Raw genomic sequence first — 19,043 nt, 5'->3', positions numbered from 1 at the left:
CCCAAGTGGGAGTGCAGACGAGGCTCCCAGCTCCATGCACACTTTTTCAAGGTCTGGGTACACAGTCCCACACTGCCCCGAGCCCAACCCCACTGTTAGAGGAGGAAGTGGCTACCCCACCCTAGCTCTTTATGCTCAGCTGATCACTGGGATCCATCATTGGTCAGCTCCAATATGCCACGTTTAATTAAAGGCACGACACAAACAAGCCACAAAGGTTTTACACGTTATTTGCGAAATATCTTTGTGGCTTGTTTACTATATCACCACACCATATACTTACTTTAACATGTGGTTTGGTTTCTATTCACAGTGCAATTCACACCTTTCAGTTTATCACTCTGCTTATTCATCTGGTTTATATTCTCAAACCCTTACAAGGGCAAACATTTTCCTCCATCACATCACACCGTCACTGTTTCTCAGAAGTATATATAACTTTACACAAGGTTTCTGTTACTGCCTCCTTTCAGCGTTTGATCCAATTGGAGCAGGTAATTTGCTGTGTTTGTTGCAAAAGCAAACAACTATACTCCTGTAGATTTTGGGGACACATATGGATACGTGGTAGTCATTTAACAGTCTAAAAAAATGGCACCTGATTTTGTGACCCGAAAGATAACCAAAAAGGTAAATTGTACCATGCAAGCAACTTCAGAATACATAACAGATTGAATATTTTCCCTTGTTACCTGTTTTGATTTCATCATTTCACTTATGATTAACTGCAGCAGCTGAGTGATTGACAAGGATTGCTGCCAACCCTCTTTGGATTCTCGAGGCACTTTGTTCCTTACAGGGGTCTGCTGTGTGTGGAGGTGGGCTCCCTTTATTCCAACAAGGTGGTCAGAGTTGTTCGACGTCTACACCGCGATTTGTATTATTCATGCCCACTGGGAGATATCCAAGACAAATCCACCAGCTGCAGCTCACTTCTGAATGGCCAATGTGGTGAAGCTGATTGTAATGAAGTGAAGCAATTATATGGCAAAACTCAGAGGTCCCAATGATCAGAACAAAGCCATTTGTATTCAGAAGTTCTCTACTTCGAAAAAAACAAGAACGTTTGTCCTAATGACCCATAGGGTTATTGCTTTCCTTATGTTGGTTTCTTTATATTGGTTCCTACAGTTGGGAGAAAAATGCTCTCCCCGCCTCCTGCAGCAATAGCGATTATGCTACGATCAGGCAAAGGCTCTGATTCACTGTTGTTTACAGCAGGGGTGACCAACCTGTGACATGTGAACCATAAGCAACATAGACAGCCAGAGCTGCCAGGTCTTCAATATGAAATGATCGTATTGAAAGCTCAAATTATCGTTGTTTATGAAAACCTATTGTACACTGAAAAAAGTAGGTAAATAAGGATGCAAATAAGTCTTTTTTTAAGTAACATCATGTTGCCTTATATTGTTATCATCACATACTGTGCTACTCTACTTGACACTGCCCGCTATGACATTTTGTTTAACTCTTTCTCCGACTGGTTAAACTAAATTTATTACTATGATTATTCTTTTCTCCATTTTGCGGTTCATGTCTGTGTATTGTAAACCTTCTACACTTTATTTTACCACTTACTGTATTAGGGACATGCTTGGAATTTAAAAATGAGGCAAGCACGAAACCCCTTTGACTTTCTATTGATTTAAGACCATACATAGCATTTAAAATAAAGCTCTTAGTATTATTACACAATGAGATTTAATTATGTGATTGTTATGCAGTTACTTTATATTGCTCACTGTAAGTCTCCAGGTTAAAGATAAATGGCAAATATTACTCACCCTCACTTTAGCCCCTGTCAAATTTCAATTCAACGCGAGTGAGAACTGGCGAGATCACATGATCACGTAAGCTAGCTCAGCTGATTGTTGGTGGAGTGACTTAAGTTTTTGTGCGTCCCCCCCAAATGTAATGACAAAAAAATAATCATACATTTTGAACACTTTTAGGATTACCTGTCGTATAAGGGTTGAAATGATTGTACAAATATGATAATTATTGTACACCTGACAATGCTGTAGGCAGCCTCTGTGTGGCACGTGGCAGATTGGGGCAGGCAAAAGAGAGGCAGATGGGGAGGAAGCAGCCAGCAAAGCAGCAAGTTAGGCAGGCAGCAAAGGGAAGGAAGCAGAACGCAGAGCAAAACAGGCGGAGCCCAGGGCTCTGAGCAGAAAGCAGAACAGCAGACTGAATCAGAAAGGGACTGGAATGGCATTTAGGGTTTATCTGGCATACCTGCCAAAAAAGGTTGGCCCCCACAATTTAAAGCATGACAGATGCCCGAGTTCCCACACCTGCAGGGGATGCTGAAGATGTGAAATTCCACAGGAGGCACTGATTTCAGGTCTTCAGCCTCTCCTTGCCAACAAACTGATTGCTAGCAGATTGCCTTAGGGCATGATTTCAGATCTGGTATCAGGACCAAATCCTCAAATTCAGGGATGGACACAATATTTGATGATCAAATGCACCATGCAAACTTGTGGGGAGTTTGGTTCCATTGGAACCATTTCTGCTGGTTTCCTTTAATACTGTAAGCAAAGCCTGGTGTGGTGCAGATAGACGTTATTAGCTAAGCAGACCTGCATTCTGATAAAAAAAAAAAAAAAAAAAAAAAAAAAAACCCAAAAACCCATGGATGCAGAAACCTGGAAATATCTTAAACACTGCCTGGATATGCTGACCTCTTCCATTGTGTCATCAAATGCCACCTGCTAAAACCAGGTGTTTATATAAATGTTGCAAAATATTTCTGCTTATACAGTGGCAGGTGGATCTTGTTAACACCAGACTTGTTTATCTGAGCAAGGTTCCCTGAGGAGGAACTAGAGACCAGGACTCAAACCTTAGAACAAAGTAAGCATGGCAGGAAGCTCAGACTGAGGTTTAGTCTAGACAAAGGTGTGTCTTGGATGCTAAGCGTACGTTTGCATGCTGTATTGAAAGTGAAGGCTGGGAATCTTCCTGCCCCCACACTGCTATCAGGAAACGTGCACGTTTGGAAAAGCTGTGGGAGGAAATGGGAAACTAAATGCATTTATTAACAGGATGGCAAATGTGTCATCTTCACTTCTCCTGGACACTCCCAAATTACCTGCATATTCGCACCACAGAGCGCCTGATCTGCCATCTGTGTGAAAAGAGGGTGCTCTCAGCTCGGTTCCTTGTGGATCAGTCTCTACGTGATGACAGCCATTGTGTTTCGCGCTCAGAGGGATACCTACAAGCATGTCATTTCTCAGAAGAGGGGGGAAAAAATAAAAGGTGTTATGGAGAACAAATGACCTGGCACTTCTGGGATGTCCTTGGACCATTCATGCCACCCAATTCAGCCGTTCTAAAACCAAACTTTTTATGTAATCTCTCCTACAAGGTCCATTCTCTGTTGCCACTGAAAACTTCACCTTTCTTTCCCTTTCCCTAACCTGCTAACCTCAGCAGCACCCAACTTTTCTCTTCTCCTCCCCAGTATCCTGTCTCTTGGCAAGTTATGACCCTTGTAACTCTTGCATATCATTAAGGTCCACACTACACGTCCCCATTACAATTCACCACTCAAAGACTTGTGTATGTGCTGTTCACGTAAGTGTGACTACTGTCTTCTATCCAGCCTTCCCACTCCACGCCGTCCTCCAGTCTCATCCCATCTCCACCTTGAACACTTTTGCAGTGGTTCGTCATACTATATCAGATCCAACCGCCTCACGCTCACTTAAGACGTACATTTTAATTTTATTACATTTCAGTGGCACTTTTTCCTCCTAGCTCCCTCCCCTGACACTCAGGAGACCTCTCCCACCCTTCTCTCCTAATATTTCCTTTAGTCTTTTCCACCTGCTTTTGGTTTGATCAATTTGGCTGGAACATCCTTTCATTTTTTTTTCCAGTCAACCAAGCAACTCTTTCACTCCATCGTAACCTTCATTCCAGAATAGTCATTCTTCATATCCGTATTCCCATACCCTCCCACTTTAATCTGTTTACCTGTAACCTCAACGGAGCAAAGATGTTTTACTCTGAAAAGAACTGCAAAAACTTCATCCTTTCTATAACTGTTAACAACTTTCCTCTAGGGCACAGCAGAGACGCACTACCAGGGAAACAACTTTGGCTTCCATTGATTGAATCCTGCTTATTCTACACGCAGATAACGTCACTCCTGTAAATGCAGCAGTAAACCAGTACTGTTTACACACACATGATCCATGACCTACAGAAAAGAGGACCTGTATCTGTGGAGATACCATATGCTATAATAGAGAATACAAGGGTTAGCATTCACTTGCATCTGTTTTGCAAAAACAGCCCAACAAAATCATGTGTACAAGAACAAGAAAATCTCCAAAAATATTAAACTTTAAATTACTAAAGCACATCTTTATTTTGCAATTAAACAATTAAGATCCACAAGGAAACTATATGTATTTTTCCAAGTTTGTACCTAGACAACTATTTGTCAATTGAAATTAAATATATCCACAAAAGATGCATAACAGCATTTATTTCACAAAAGAGAATGAAATTGTTCTTAAGACTAAAACAAGACTTGTTAAATGTTAATTAGCATATTTATCCAGGGAGCTGCTGGTATTCTGTAGGACGTTAGTGTACTGTATCCATGGCAAGAACTTTCTTTTTACTAAAATGAGGACAAATACATAAGGCCCTTTAAAGCATACAGTAGCTGCAGTGACAAAAGCTGAAGTTCTTTTCACATTGTCCAGTGTTGACCAAATTCAAGTTTGTCATTTCAGTTGACCACCCTGGCTGCTCGGCCTAGACGTTGTGTTTTCTGAATGGGTTTCTTTGATGAACAGTCATACAAATTCAAGGAGGCAAGTGTCTACTTATGGGGAAAAAAACATTTTTTAACATTAATAGGAATATGTATAATAGAACTAGGCTGAATAAATAATAAAGTAGTTAATCAACGGAGAGGATCTACTTTACACTGTCAGTCATGTCAGTATGAAACTCAGTTGAAATCAGACAAATGTAAAGCTGCAGCCAAAAATGCAAACTCATTACCGTGACTAACAAATAAATATTGCCACCTATATGACTGTGAATATGATCCAGACAAGATTTTTTTTCCCTTTGTATTTACACATAGAGTATAGCACCTGTTACAGAAAAACACACAAAAACAGCCTTGCCAAATTTGCTAGTTGAAACTAGATCACAAGTCAGTGAACTACCTGAACTGAAGTTAAAACTACTCTGTAGAAAATAAAACCTATTTTTTCTTATTTATTAAAATGATGTTACGTTTTGTTACTGTGGAGCCCTAATGTACTGGGATAATTGCACTGGGCATTTTGTAGTCTAGTCTTTGTGAATATATTCTAATTAATAAAGAGAACAACACCTTAATGTAAACTGTTTTAACCCCTTCATTCATGTTTCAGGCCTCTGGCCCACGAGTAAAAGGGTTATGACTTTAAAAAAAAATTACTGTTGTGCATAATCTACTTATCTGTAGTTATCAAAACTCAAAATAAGTTAAGTACAAAAAAGAATACTGATTTCCAGGTAATTACCTAACGTTAAAATTATGCTAAGCAGAAACATTTACAGTAAACGTAGCTCATTTGCAGCTAGCTGAGAGAGAACAGAGATGAATTTAAGGGTACCCTGTAATTTGTGTCTGCACCTTTTTAGTATCAAACCTAAAATTATTTTGATAAAAAAAATTCAAAGGCTAGAACTGTCATAACCTGTTATCTGAAAGTCCCTCAGAGACGAATGAAAATATATCAGAAACAGAACATAATGCATTCATATCAGGGTATGATCCAAATCAACTCCGCTGAAATCAATTTAGCATCTCTCCCCAAATCCATAACAATTTATTTTGTTCAATTATTCAGTCAGTAGTAAGCTTCAGATAAAGTGCTACTATTCAAAATTCAAGAAACTTAGGGAAAAAAACAGCCTTAGAAAAGTAAAAACTTGCTAAATATGAAGTAATGCAACCAACAGAAGTTGTCAGCCAAAGTTTGTAAAGCAAAAATGAGTGCTGAGGTTTATTCACAGACTGAGGGATTTTGAAGCTGTTTTCTTCCAATTATCTGGTTCATAAAGTAACCAGTACATTTGATTTCCAGCTGATCAAGGTTCAACATATCCATGTGTATTTTTTTTTTCTTAAAAGAACAATTCCTCTCAAGTTGGATTACAATGGATGGAAGATATCCACATGCAAAGGGGCAGGCTGTAGCCATGCACCGTTTCACCCCTCCTTTGAAGAAGGCCGCTGACTTGTGGTGGTGCCAGTAACCTGCAGAGAGGTGATCTTCAGCTGTTATTATATTACCACCTCTGAAGGCCGCTAATCCAACCATTTCAGCTTCAGCACACTACTATGGTATGACAACGTACGATTGGAAAAAGTAGGTTTGTTAAAGGCAAACAAGTCCCCTTTCCCTCCCAGCACTTTCCCCAACACCATTAATAGACTTCTCTTTACAGTTTCAACAGATAAAGTGGGATTCACCATTACATAATGGATACGGTTACTTAGCTTTAGCGTTTGACCCCCATATTGCTTCATCGCGTGTGGCAATGGTAAAAGAACAAACCAACCCATACCACATACAAGAGCTATTCCCATCATAAAACACATGCCATATTTACTTTAAAGGAAAGCTGGCTATTAAAATCAATGATATAAGCCTTCTTTCTGCTTGTAAAACCTTGTACTATACATCTCTTTTTTTAGTCTATAACAGTGCACATCTACCTGCCTTCTACTAAGATTAGTCAAACAGCTGTTCTGAGAGAGCGTAACGTATAGCAGAGCAGGGACATGGACTCCTGGAACGTGCGAGATTGGAAACAGACTCCAGGGGTTAAATTTCCTGTCACTTGTACAAAGTTTGGGGAAATCGAATAGGAAATTGGGACAAGAATCCTCCACTCGCTCACCCCCCAAAACCTGGGCCGTGGGTCACCTGCACAGCAGCTCTGCAGGCACCACTACAGCACACGGACTGGATATCACGTTCCTTACTTGGAGATGGTGGATCTGTACAGTTTGCTGACTTACTGACCATAGTCTTGCTATTTCCCTGAACCATCGAACATCCTCCACCTGCCCTCACCCCAACACACACTATAGTGGCGTGGAAATACCACACAATTCAGCTCCTCTATGTGCCAAGAGCTGCAGCATCTCCACGCACCCATTTTCACTTCCTGTTGCCCTGTGCAGTGGAACTGCGGAGTTCAGCTGCTTTTTGGTCCTTCCCTGGAAACCGCAAAGTTTCTGCTGATTCCCCGTGAGAAGGTGTCAGCTACGTGGTTCCACAATAGACATCTCCCCTTGCCTCCAACTGCTTTTTAACCCTTGTAATGATGCAGGATGGCTGTGTGATTAAGACGCTATCCTAAAGAAGTGCTTCCCTAAAGAAGCAGGAAGAACATCAACTAAAATCATTTCAAAATCTAATTCATTAGATGAAACCTGGAGGAAACATCAACTGATATTAAATGTAATGAGATGAATAATCACAGCTTTTGTTCCTAGTGACTGAGATAGCATATTTTGGAATAAACAGGAGAGAAGCACTATGCTTTATTGCTTAACAATAAATGCCAAACAACTCCAATTTCAATATCACCAAATCTTGGGAAAATTCATTAAATTAGCTTATCTGAAATCATACTTTTCAAAGAAAATGGCTGACATCTGATGCGGGTGCTACCTGATCGTTACTTCATATTTAACAAAACCAAAGAACTGGGAAAAAAATCATGCCTCCAACCCAAACACTCAAAAAAACCAAAACAAGACAAAACCCCACCTCTAGAGCCCCAAATTTATCCATTAAAAACCTTCAAAGCTACTTGAAATAATAAATGGCAGTTGCAGTTTTCAATCATAAAGCCAAAAGGAAAACAAAAATGCCTGTTCATTATACATTGGCACAAAACCATCATAATATTGCTCTTATTTACAATGAAAACCGCTTGACCTTTAAAAAACTGCATTTGTATAATGGAAGTTTTAGAAACTTAACTTTTTTTGTTTCATTTTCTTCCCACCCACCTAATTTTTTCTTCTAAACAAATGGTATGAAAATAATTATCCATAAAATCCAACAGTCATGACATTAACCACGCATAGGTCGTTATGTCTGTAAGATACATTCATGTTTTGTACAGCATGAAACACAAAAAACCTAAAAAATATCTCTTTCTTTTCCTTTTGAGGATAATGATACAGATCTTCATAACCCAAGGTAAAATATTTAGCAGTTCTGTCTGACTTTCTTTTATGGCCATAGAAAAATACTTCAAGGCCATTTATACCACAACTGGTAGGAACATCATTCTGTTGTACTAATGCTTAATGGTGTTAAAAAGATATTGATGGTTTTTCACTATTTTCCAACAAACTCTAAATTTTCCTGGAAGCATGTAGGGTGGTAACTAAGAACTCACTGATGTTTGTTTTTCAGCTGGTGGCCATACCAGCTCACTTAACATACAGCTAGGATTTGTTTCCCCCACTACAGCTAGTTAGTATATTAAATCAACTGAAGTTAATTCAGACAAAGAAATCTGTTTCTTTTGCCTCCATCCAGAACCAACACAATAATAAAAAATAGCCAATAAATATATTCCACGTATAATTGTGGTATAAATGGGTCGTGTGAACTCAAACCGCTTTGGCAACCTCACATAGAGTGTTTAAACATGCCATACACCAACACTATCCAATGTTGCGATAAACTCTCTATCATGCTTTCCCTCAATAAAGGTATATAAAAAGGGCAATTCCATTACTGTCGTTTACATATTTACTATGAAGATAGTTCATTTTAATATAATGGATGTATATTTTTTAATTTAAATGTTTAGATATTAAGTGCTTAATTTAATTTAGTCCTCCACCTAACCAACGTTAGGTCTCAAGATGTTGTCACAAGGAAGATCAAATCTTAAACTTTCACTACAGGGTAACATGTCTGCTGCAAATTAAAACTGAAATTCAAACCAGATAGCCCTACTATTTTTCTTTCTAAAATCAAATGGTAAAACATTTATTTTGCCTGGCCATCAAAATGGAAACAGCTGCTGTTGGGCTTGGTATCCAAAGGTGCTTTCCCATGTATTCTTGGGCATCTAGGTATGGCAAAACATCTTGTGCTCTTTCGTGTTTTGTTAAATATAGTCAGTGAAAGAGAGAACCTCTTTTTTAAATATTTTCACAGAAAGCACCTTTAAATCATCATTTCTACTTTTCTAGTTGTCAAAATAGAAGCCCATGACAAAACTATTTTTGATCTCTGAACTGACACTAGATACAGTTTTTGAACTGTATGGTTCTCAGTGCCTTCCTAGATGCTGGGCATCCAGGCCCTCACAGGTGTTTTCCAAGTATGGCAGACATAAGGTGTTTGTACCTGAAAGCTTGCAAAGAAGAATTTTCCCCAAGTATTTGCATTGGTCTAATTAAAGATATCAGATTTACTCAAAGAACCTCATCTACCTACATCCTTAGACCAGGACAGCTACAACCAACACCCCTGCAGACATAAGATGGCACACCTCTTATAGGCTGGAGGTTACAAACTGAACCGGGATGGTTTTTGGTAGCCCATTCTGACTAATTAATTCTCAGTTTCAACGTGGGTATAATTTCCCACCCATTTCTTCAGGAACCATGGCCACATTGTCAGTTTTCTGGCAGCAGCACTCAGTTTACACTCAAATTTCATCAAATAAGATTCATCTGTTCGCTGGGGGACAATATAGACACAAATCTCAAATCTAGAAATATAAGTAGTAGAATTTCTTTGTAAACAGGGGCAATAGCCCATCTAATATTATGTTCTCCTTTATTTCTAAAAATATTTAAAACTCTATATCTCTTTATTTGGCATTGTGGCTCTCGATGGTCACAAATTCAGAAACGAAAGCTTCAATTTACCTGAATTCATTTTCACTGGTTTTTGAAAATCCTGGGTATGGACATACAAGTAATTTACAGCAGTATAAAAAGGGGCAAGGGCTTTGCCATGTGTTAGCTGCCCTGTGTTGTGCCCATGGCATGCTCTTACCCTGCAGGAACTGCAAGTTAAAATCACAGTAGGTAGTGTGTGTACACGCATGTGCCATTATTCGACTTGAATGTGTACACACGTGCCATGACTGGACTTGAGTGTGTGCGGGTGTGTATGTGCCATGACTTGAGAGAAAAAGAGAGAATGTGTGTGCATGCACGCGCACAAGCTGACAGGAGCATGCATGTGCCATGACTCCAGTTGAGTGTGCACACATGAGTTTGCTTGTGTATGCCATGACCTGAGTGTGTACGTGCCATGACTTGACTACCACACAGTATGTGGTAAGAGTATACATACATACATGCATGCATTCACCATAGAGCAGCTGATATTCAGTAAAGCCCAGTCCCTTCTGACCTGCAGTAAATTGGTTGTATACTCATATCCTTCACAACTGTGGTCTTTTCTAGCTGTCCAAGGAACACAGTGTATTATATAGAAGAATTTTACAATATTTAATCTTCTTCAGCTTAGAACTTTTCATCTTTTAATTCTAGGCAATATATATAGGTTATTAACAAAACTGATCAGATAATAATTTTCTGGAAACCAATAAAATAACTTAAAACTTTTAAATACACGGCACGTAATATTAGGTTTTTACAGGGCAGTGTAGAAAGTGACTGAATCTCTTCTTCCTGTATATCAAGATGGACACCTTGCTTACCACTTGGCTTCTTCCATACTTGAAAAAAGTATTAAAAGGGACAAAATATACACATCTTTAGAATGAGCTCAGATACTGTATCAGACAGAGACATAAGTCTTTTGTTACACACATGCTAATGACTTAAATAAGAAACAAGACATACAAACTGGAACAATTTAATTTTCCACAAGGATAACAGAAAATGACTGGGGTTACTAAGGAATTAAAATTTTGGGAAATGTGACAGTCTTGTCTTACTCAAAAAAAAAAAAAAAAAGCAGTCCAGTACGAACATGGCTTGAAATCAACTGATGATGACTTAGAAAAATAGTTAGTTAACAGGGATGGAAAGGAATTAATCACATTTGACTGTAAGTTTAAGCTTAAGTATCAGTGCTGTAAAAAAGGTATATTCTAATCAAATGAGATAGCTTCTCTCAATGGGAGGGTAAGAGAGAGGATCAAATTCTAACAACCTACTGGCATTTCATGTTAAGCTGCTAATAAAAGTTACCAGTTGAAAGGAATGTGTCGGATTTTCCACAAAATTACACAGCAGCAAACAATGCCTGTTCATTAAGTAGGCAGAGGTGCTTTTGCTACCTGTAGTAGCATGCAGGTACCTGTAAAAGGAAAGAGGGAATGGTATTTCTGTGACCCCTTGCAGTAACATACTCCAAGCACCAAGGGCCATTTTAAAACGTGAACCCATGAAGAAAAAATATGAAAGGATGATACTACCCCCAAAGGGTCATACGAGTGCCTTCTTCATTAGACGTACATTGTAAGTCTCAAGGCACTTAAGGGGTTAAGACATAATGCATGCACTAGTTCCCACGATGTAATGTTAACTCAAGTGAATCCGAATACACCAGTGTTGGGCACTAAGTCGTGTCATTAACTCAAAGCAATATCGTTTATATTTCACAAGATGCTGGTAAGTGGGCATTATGCAGCTACTGCTGGGTTAACACAGATGCCAACTTTCCTTCAATAACTAGCTGGTCTCAAAACAGGATGGAGGGCAAAGTGCTGCATCAGTAGGCAGTGTGTTTCTAATATTGGCAATATTGCTAATGTTTTTAAAAAAAAAAAACAAAAGTGGAGAATCTGTACATGGCAAATCACCTAGCACTGGAAGAGACCATAGCTTAGTGTATTTTTTTGTTGGTTTTTTGTTCTTTAAAGATGTAGGTGTATAACAGAGTGAAATAATTCCAAGCCTTGTTTGTAGCAATTGAATCAGAAGGGGGAGTATATGGCACTACAATGAAATATCGGAAGTTACCCTGAACACACTTAGTTCTTTCAGTTTACAGTTTGTTTGTTCGGAGCAAAGCATGAAAATAAAGTCTTCAAACACATGAAAGTTATAGAGTTTTAGAGACTGATTTTTGTTTCAACATAAAGTGCAACAGTGCTGAAGTCTTCAAAGTCCTTTGTCAATTCTTTGCTGTTCTCCAATACCATTTCCTGCAAGCAGTGTTATGGCACGATGAAGGCTGCCAAGTTTATTAGAGGACAGGATTCTTCAATCTGTATCCCAGGCCTTTTGCTCTTTATTTATGTAGCAATGTCTTTAGGGGTTTAACAATTCCTTCTTCATACACCTTCAAAATAGCTTCACAAACAAATCTGTATTGACTCTGAAAAGAAGGTGGACTAAGTTAATGGAAAATGAACAGAACGGAACACTATAAACTGGACATAGGAGAGGTCTCTAAGGCACCAATCATCCTCACAAGGCAGACTGGTGACCTCTGCACCTCACCGAAAAGCAGGGGCTTGGCACTTGTATCCCTATTGAGGAGCATGCTTAGAGAACACAGAACAAGAGTTTACACTGAGGTCTTATTACAAAGCACAAACTGGAACATTTTAATGAAAACAAGTAATGTATATATTTACTCACGTGCACACACACGATTGCACCACTCCCAAAACTTGTATAATTAAGTAATCCTTCATCCCCTGCAGCAGTTTGACTAGTCTTAAATGTTCCACCCCCCCTTTTAACAGCCTAAGAGTTATTCTTACAAAGTATCTTGGTGTTGTACCAATCCCCCCAACCCCAGCAATTCTGAAGTATTACCTTCCTCTATTTGTCATAGCTCTAGGATAAGAAAGCAGAGCTTTATGCCAGAAAAAGCCTGGCTCCAAATGCTTCACAATAAAGCATTCAGATTCAGCTTTAGCAGCTCCTGAGATGCAAGTCACTAAAACCATGCCTTAACTGAATGAAAAAAGTAAAACAATAATCAGACTGAACCACTAAGTAAGGCCATTATCTGGAGATGTAACAAGGTGGCCGGGTGCCCGGGGCAGCTGCCACACAAAGGACAGTGGTGACTTCCAGTTGCCACCTCATCGATGGTGTGATCATGCAGCTGTGGTGTCGGACTCTTTTTCTGTACCCCTTTCCCGCAAGTCAGCACCTGAGGCATTGGCCCCAGTCACCCCACCCCAGCTGCACCACTGCCATAATCTTGCAAAGCACCAAGGCTAATACTAATGCTGTTTAATACTATAAACCACAGGAAAGCCAGTATTTATAGCTTTCAAATTGCTTAAAATATATTTATTTCACCCAGCCACTTGGTTTAGCAATGTAACTGTTTTTTGTCATCTCACTGGATGTGCACTGATATAATTAGATTTATAAGTGTTTGTATAAATTAGCCTGCTCTTAGTGTTGTTTGAAGACTCCCCTAGAAGACTTACTCTTCTTAGCGTCCCCTTGATTTACAACACGCACACGAGGTGGAAGAATGGCACAGTGCCATCTTGTGTGCAGCACATGTAGCTTTCAGGATGTGCAAAGGCAGGAGAAAGACTACAGACTCATGAGGACACGCTATTTATAGGAATCTTCTATTAAAACATATCATTTCATTCTATCCATGGCACTTTTGATGAAATAGTTAAATGGATTCATATTACTGCAACCACAGATTCCTTGCTTCTCTGAGAATTTAATACGGATTTAAAAAATAATAATACTGAAACAGTCAGAAAAAAAAATCAGAACACAATGGGAAAATAATCAGTAAAGAAAGAACTAACCTATGGAGACTTGGCTGCCTTCTTTTCTACATATGCAGTGGATATACACAAATCCAGCTAAAAACATTTCACACAATAGGACATATTTCATCCCACATAGGGAGTAAATGAATCATCAAGAGACTTTTAGATGGATCAGTAATTATCAACCTTGCATGCTACATCATGAAATAAACAGGAACACTAATTATGAAGGAATTTCTGGTTCACTTAAATACAGATTTGGATGCACAGGAGAGACTTCTGCTACCTAAATTAACAGGCAAAATGCTATAAGAAGCAAGTGCATGTGGTTCCCAGATTGCTTTAAGGTGAAAAATTAAGGCGGGAATTTGTTTTGGAGCAGCTATGTTTCAGAAAGGAAAGGACCTTCAAACAAGTCAGCCCACTTTCCAAACTGACATTTTTGTTTGAAGCTCAAAGGGGCATCTACCAAAACAGATAATTAAAATTAAGGGGGACTATAAAAGGAACAGAGATTTAACACTGAAAACAATCCAATTATTTTTTTAAACATCTGGGAAGAGATAGTATAGTAAACAGTTCACCTTACACTATATGTAGGGCATCTATACTCTGTAACATCCTCTATCGCTGTTCATCTAACATCTTTCAGAAGAAGGCAGGGGAACGTGAAATTGTTTAGTAAAAGAAAAGCACTGGAAAGCATTAAGGGACTTATGATATAGATATTGCTGGCCATGTAAGAGAAGTTTATTTGACAAACGTGTGTTCAGAAGCACTAAACTCCCCTCAGATTTCCCTGGAAGAACAGCAACAAGGATGTGAACCATCCTACAGTTACTGTAATAAGCTGGAACTAAATTGTTATCCTGGAAGAGATGTAAAATTGCGTTTAACATTTTTAATTAAAACATTATCCTCTGTGAATAAAACGTGTACAACTGTTCATTGGCAACATATCAAAAACATCTAAGTGACAGAAATGCCTAGGACCCACTGATAATATGTCAAACTAATAGTGGGTATGAGCAGACAAGACATTTCTGTTGAGTTAAAGGGAGAGGAAACTTTATGCATTTCAAAGCAATCCACGCCACTGTTTCCATGCATCTTTTCTACCCTACAAAACAGAAGCTCAACTGTGTAATTTAACAGCTGCTTCATTCAGGGTTAAATTGCTGCAGTTTAGCTTCCACTTACAATGGACAGAAGAAATAGATACTATACAGCAGCTGAGATGCAGGAAGTTCCACCCACTCCTCTTAACCTCAGTGCAATTGTTTCATCTGTCCATAATACCTTCAGGCTTGTAAGGCACTAGGGGTTTCATAAATTTTGCCTTATGTTCTTTAAGAGTTAACAGGATCAGATCTCAGATGGAAGTAGCATCTGACTTTGATACTGATATAAGTTACTACGCTGATTTTAAACCTATTCTCAACCCACTCCCCATGGAATAATGGAGTTAAAATTCAGACCACAAGTGATTTAGGGAAAAATATAGAAATATTGTCATTTTCTTAAAACTAAGCATTACAAAAACCCAGGAAAAACACAGAGACTTACAGTTAGACTTAAATCCAAATATGTTAAGATATGGAAATACTCAGTGAGAGCACCCAAACTCTTTCTAACAGATGCTGTGATGTGACGCTTAGCACTACCATAGGGTTATGATTAAAGCGTTTTAATATTGATGGTCCCAGAATAGAGTAAAATTATTTTTGAAGTACCACAACTTCACATTAAAGATGACCCCCTCCCAATAAACAGATTCTACACACAGAAAATTATACATGGTATCATTTTCCATGTACAGAATACAATTATTGGAACGCCACCTCAGATCTATCCCCAGCCACCACTGCAGTGGGGAAAGCAGCAGCGGGCAAGGCGGGGGCAAGCAGTGATGGGGGGCAGGCAATATGACTGCACCCCCTAGCACCTGCCCCCCAGAGCCACTTGCCCTACCCATGCCTACCTCCCCAGCCACTTGCCCCACCTGGCCCCCACCCTAGGTGGTAGGTCTGGCTCCAACTCCAGTCAAGCCAGGAAGCAGTGGCAATGGCAGTGGCAGCTCCAGCCCTGGCCCCAGAGCCAAAGCAGCTCCCCTGCTGCTGCAGGGTCTGTTCCGAGTTTCCCACTGAGGCTGCACTGCATGGTCTCCCTGGGGTCAGGGCTGGAGTCAAACCTGCAGCAGATACCTGCCCCAGACCACATCCAATCTAAGGTGAGGTGTCTTTTCCTTAAGTTAAATCTTATCTTGGATTTGAGTAAATATGCTATTACCTTTTTCCTACAATTTCTCCTTTACTGAATCAGTATAAGGTTGAGTTAACATTGGCCTTTGCAATGTCAGAGCAGCATAAGGTAACTGGATTGTACCACCCACATCCCCATTTTTCCTGCACCTCTCTACATTCCCTGCAGATGCACTCCAATTCCTCCTGTCCACCTCCCTTCTCCCATGTCTGGCATTCCCCTTCAGAGAAATACCAAGAATTACACTCTGTCAACATGGCTTACATCTTACTGTTCTAGATTAGTGGTGCTCAACCTATGGCCCATGGGCCCAAGCTGGTGGGCAGTGTCACTTCATGGAAGGATGTGCTAAGCAGGACCAGGCTGGTGTGCAGCTTACAGCTCAAACTGACCCCATGCTGGATCCAGTCTGCAGAGTGGCCTTGTGCTGTTCATCCGGTCAGCAGGGCTGAATAAGTTGAGCAGCACTGGTCGAGAGGGCACCAAGGCTTTATCCACTCTACGGCCATGGATAGACATAACTTTCAACCACTTTAAAAGGGGAGGAGAAGTTGCCACTTCAGGAACACGCACCAACTACTTTGACATAACTGTTGCATCTTATAACAACATGAATGCATAAGACCCGAACAGGCACAACAGTTACGGTGCAACAACTTACACCGGTATCATCTGATACCAGTGTAATTGTTAGAGTGGTCTATGCCCTAAGTTAAAGTGCCCTCTTTCAAAATTGTAGGTATCCCCTCTTGTTTCCTGTGAGGATGAAACAGTTATGCAATGGGATATGAAACTACTATTTTAACTGTAGCAAACATAATATACTTACAGGGGTTTGGATCATCATGGCCCTTTGATCTCTCATTGTTCTCACAATATCTAATGGATAAACAGGCTGATTGCACTCAATTAGACACATAGCTGTTTCCATCGTGATAAGAACCCCTGTCCGTCCAATCCCAGCACTGTAAAAGGAAAATATGTCAGTAAGTTTTTCACCTTAAACTTTTTAGAAAAACATTATCCTCCTGAAAATGCAAAAAGCTGAATTTTAATATCAACATCTTAAATTCCTAAGTAAACCCAAGGTGGACATCTATGATTATTTTAATTGCAGGCTTCTGATGACAGCCAACTATACTGGAAGATGAGAGGCAAGTGATTTTATGCATGTTACTGTAACAATTCAGCCCTGTCTGGATATAAAAGTAACACACAGGGGAGACGACTTTTCAAAGCACCGAACAAGATCTTTGCCATAAAACCTATCAGTGACATTAATGGACAATTTCACCTTATATTATTGTTACCTTACAGTATTTGCTGTTCTAATACTTGGGTAACAATAAAGCAATAACATCATCTTACCTACAACGTACATATTTTTACACTTCTACTTTAGGTTTCCATTGTTACAAGTTCTACATGTCTTTGCTCTTAAACTATGAAATCAGATGGCTTTCAGGATAGGATGCTTTGCTATAACTTATTTAAAACCTATTTACATTTGAAATTTTAACTGACTACATGAAAGCTGCTCATTGCACCATGTTGTAAAATACATGTATTCAATGGGTGCCCGAGTACTAGAAAATATATTGAAATGCAGCTTGTTACGCAGATTGACTTCTCTAAAAAAACAACCAATTGAGAAGCTTCATTATGACCCCTTTTCAGATCATATTTACAGTAAAAACAAGTCTGTCTAATGGAGCTGACCTACTAGGCAAGAGAAAGGCATTTTATGTAAATATCTAGACCTAGTGTTGAAGGGTATTATGGTCACAGTAAGCTTGTGGAAACTCACTGTTCATCCAAACTTTTCAGCAGCCTTGGAAGATGGCAGACATCAGTGTGCTGAGCCCCAAACCCGTGACAATTACTGTAACAACTCTAGATGAAAGTTGCATTTGAGGCTGATGACAGATGTTCATTTAAAAGGTGCAATGGGATCTGATCCCTGATCCCAATAATTATGTCTCCTACCATGCTTCATGTGAATAGCAAGACATGCAACTGTGGGACAGGGGTTAGGATCCCAATCATACCCTGCTTGCCAGTCCAGGGGAAGCCTGAGATCACGATCCCAGGCTCCCCCTGCATTGGCAAGCCTGAAAGCTGAGTACTCAACAATCAACTGGTCTGGGACCGCACCAGGGCTGAGACTGGTCCTGGTATGGTCCCAAGCCAGGAGATGATCGGCTGATGGTCAGTCAGCAGGGACAACACTACGGCTAGTTGGAGCCCCAGTGCAGTCTTGCCTCCACCGACAATCAGCTGATTGTTGCTGCAGGGCAAGGATAAAATGGGATCTAAGTTAAGCATCTTCTCCAACAGCAGAGGGAGCCCTTGGGTAATAAGATCCTGTTACCTCATTTACACAGTACTATACAGGAAAGAAGTTGGATTAGGCTATTTACTTGACAAAATATAGTGATATGGCTGGCCAAAAGCTTTTGTTAAATTCTGTATGATGGATAAAGGTCGCCCCAAGAGGCTGGCTTGTGGCACTGTGCCTGGTTTCTTCCCAACGCATCAGTAATGACTATGTTTGAGTGAAGAGTAGACAAGCTGTGTGGTATCGAGTTCCTGTAAGTACAAAAGATGGCCCTGGTCTTCTGAGTACCTGTGTGAAGAGGCCTTACAGCATGTGAGAGTTATTTAGAAACAGGCTCAGGAAAACGGAAAGGATCCAGTTTTGGGCCACCTTCACGAGTGTGGTTAAAAAACAGCCCACCCAAAAACTCCAGGTTTCAAAGGAGTAGACTTCCCAGAGCTCCACTTGCTGGTCAGGCAAGTGTGGTCTGCTCACCATGAACGGTAATCCTGCCCAGCACAGAACTTCCCATCAACCTGTCGTGACCAGAAATTTCAGTTTCTGAAAGAAAGCAGTCTTCAAGTTTTTGGGTTTTTTTGGAGGAGGGGTTTTCAGTTTAATGGGCCCCGTTTCATAGAATCATAGATGTTAGGGTCGGAAGGGACCTCAATAGATCATCGAGTCCGACCCCCTGCATAGGCAGGAAAGA

The 19,043-nt window shown here is 39.9% G+C and overlaps 1 protein-coding gene across 2 annotated transcripts in view; it reads right to left on the bottom strand.

Moving 5' to 3' along the window:
• Window positions 1-4,382: 4,382 nt before the first annotated feature.
• Window positions 4,383-19,043, bottom strand: part of PTPN4 (protein tyrosine phosphatase, non-receptor type 4) — a 128,058-nt gene continuing 113,397 nt past the window's right edge. For both annotated transcript variants that reach the window (XM_025209352.1, XM_025209353.1), the window contains 2 exons: window positions 16,847-16,982; window positions 4,383-12,374 (listed from right to left, as the gene is read on the bottom strand). In XM_025209352.1, the coding sequence (XP_025065137.1) occupies window positions 12,288-12,374; window positions 16,847-16,982 (223 nt within the window). In that variant the 3' untranslated portion in view covers window positions 4,383-12,287. The remainder of the gene's footprint in view (window positions 12,375-16,846; window positions 16,983-19,043) is intronic.

The sequence above is a fragment of the Alligator sinensis genome, unplaced genomic scaffold, assembly GCF_000455745.1.
Source record: "Alligator sinensis unplaced genomic scaffold, ASM45574v1 scaffold1133_1, whole genome shotgun sequence".
Lineage (NCBI taxonomy): Eukaryota > Metazoa > Chordata > Crocodylia > Alligatoridae > Alligator > Alligator sinensis.
The sequence above is the reverse complement of the archived record's forward strand: the minus strand, read 5'-3'. Positions and strand labels throughout refer to the sequence as shown.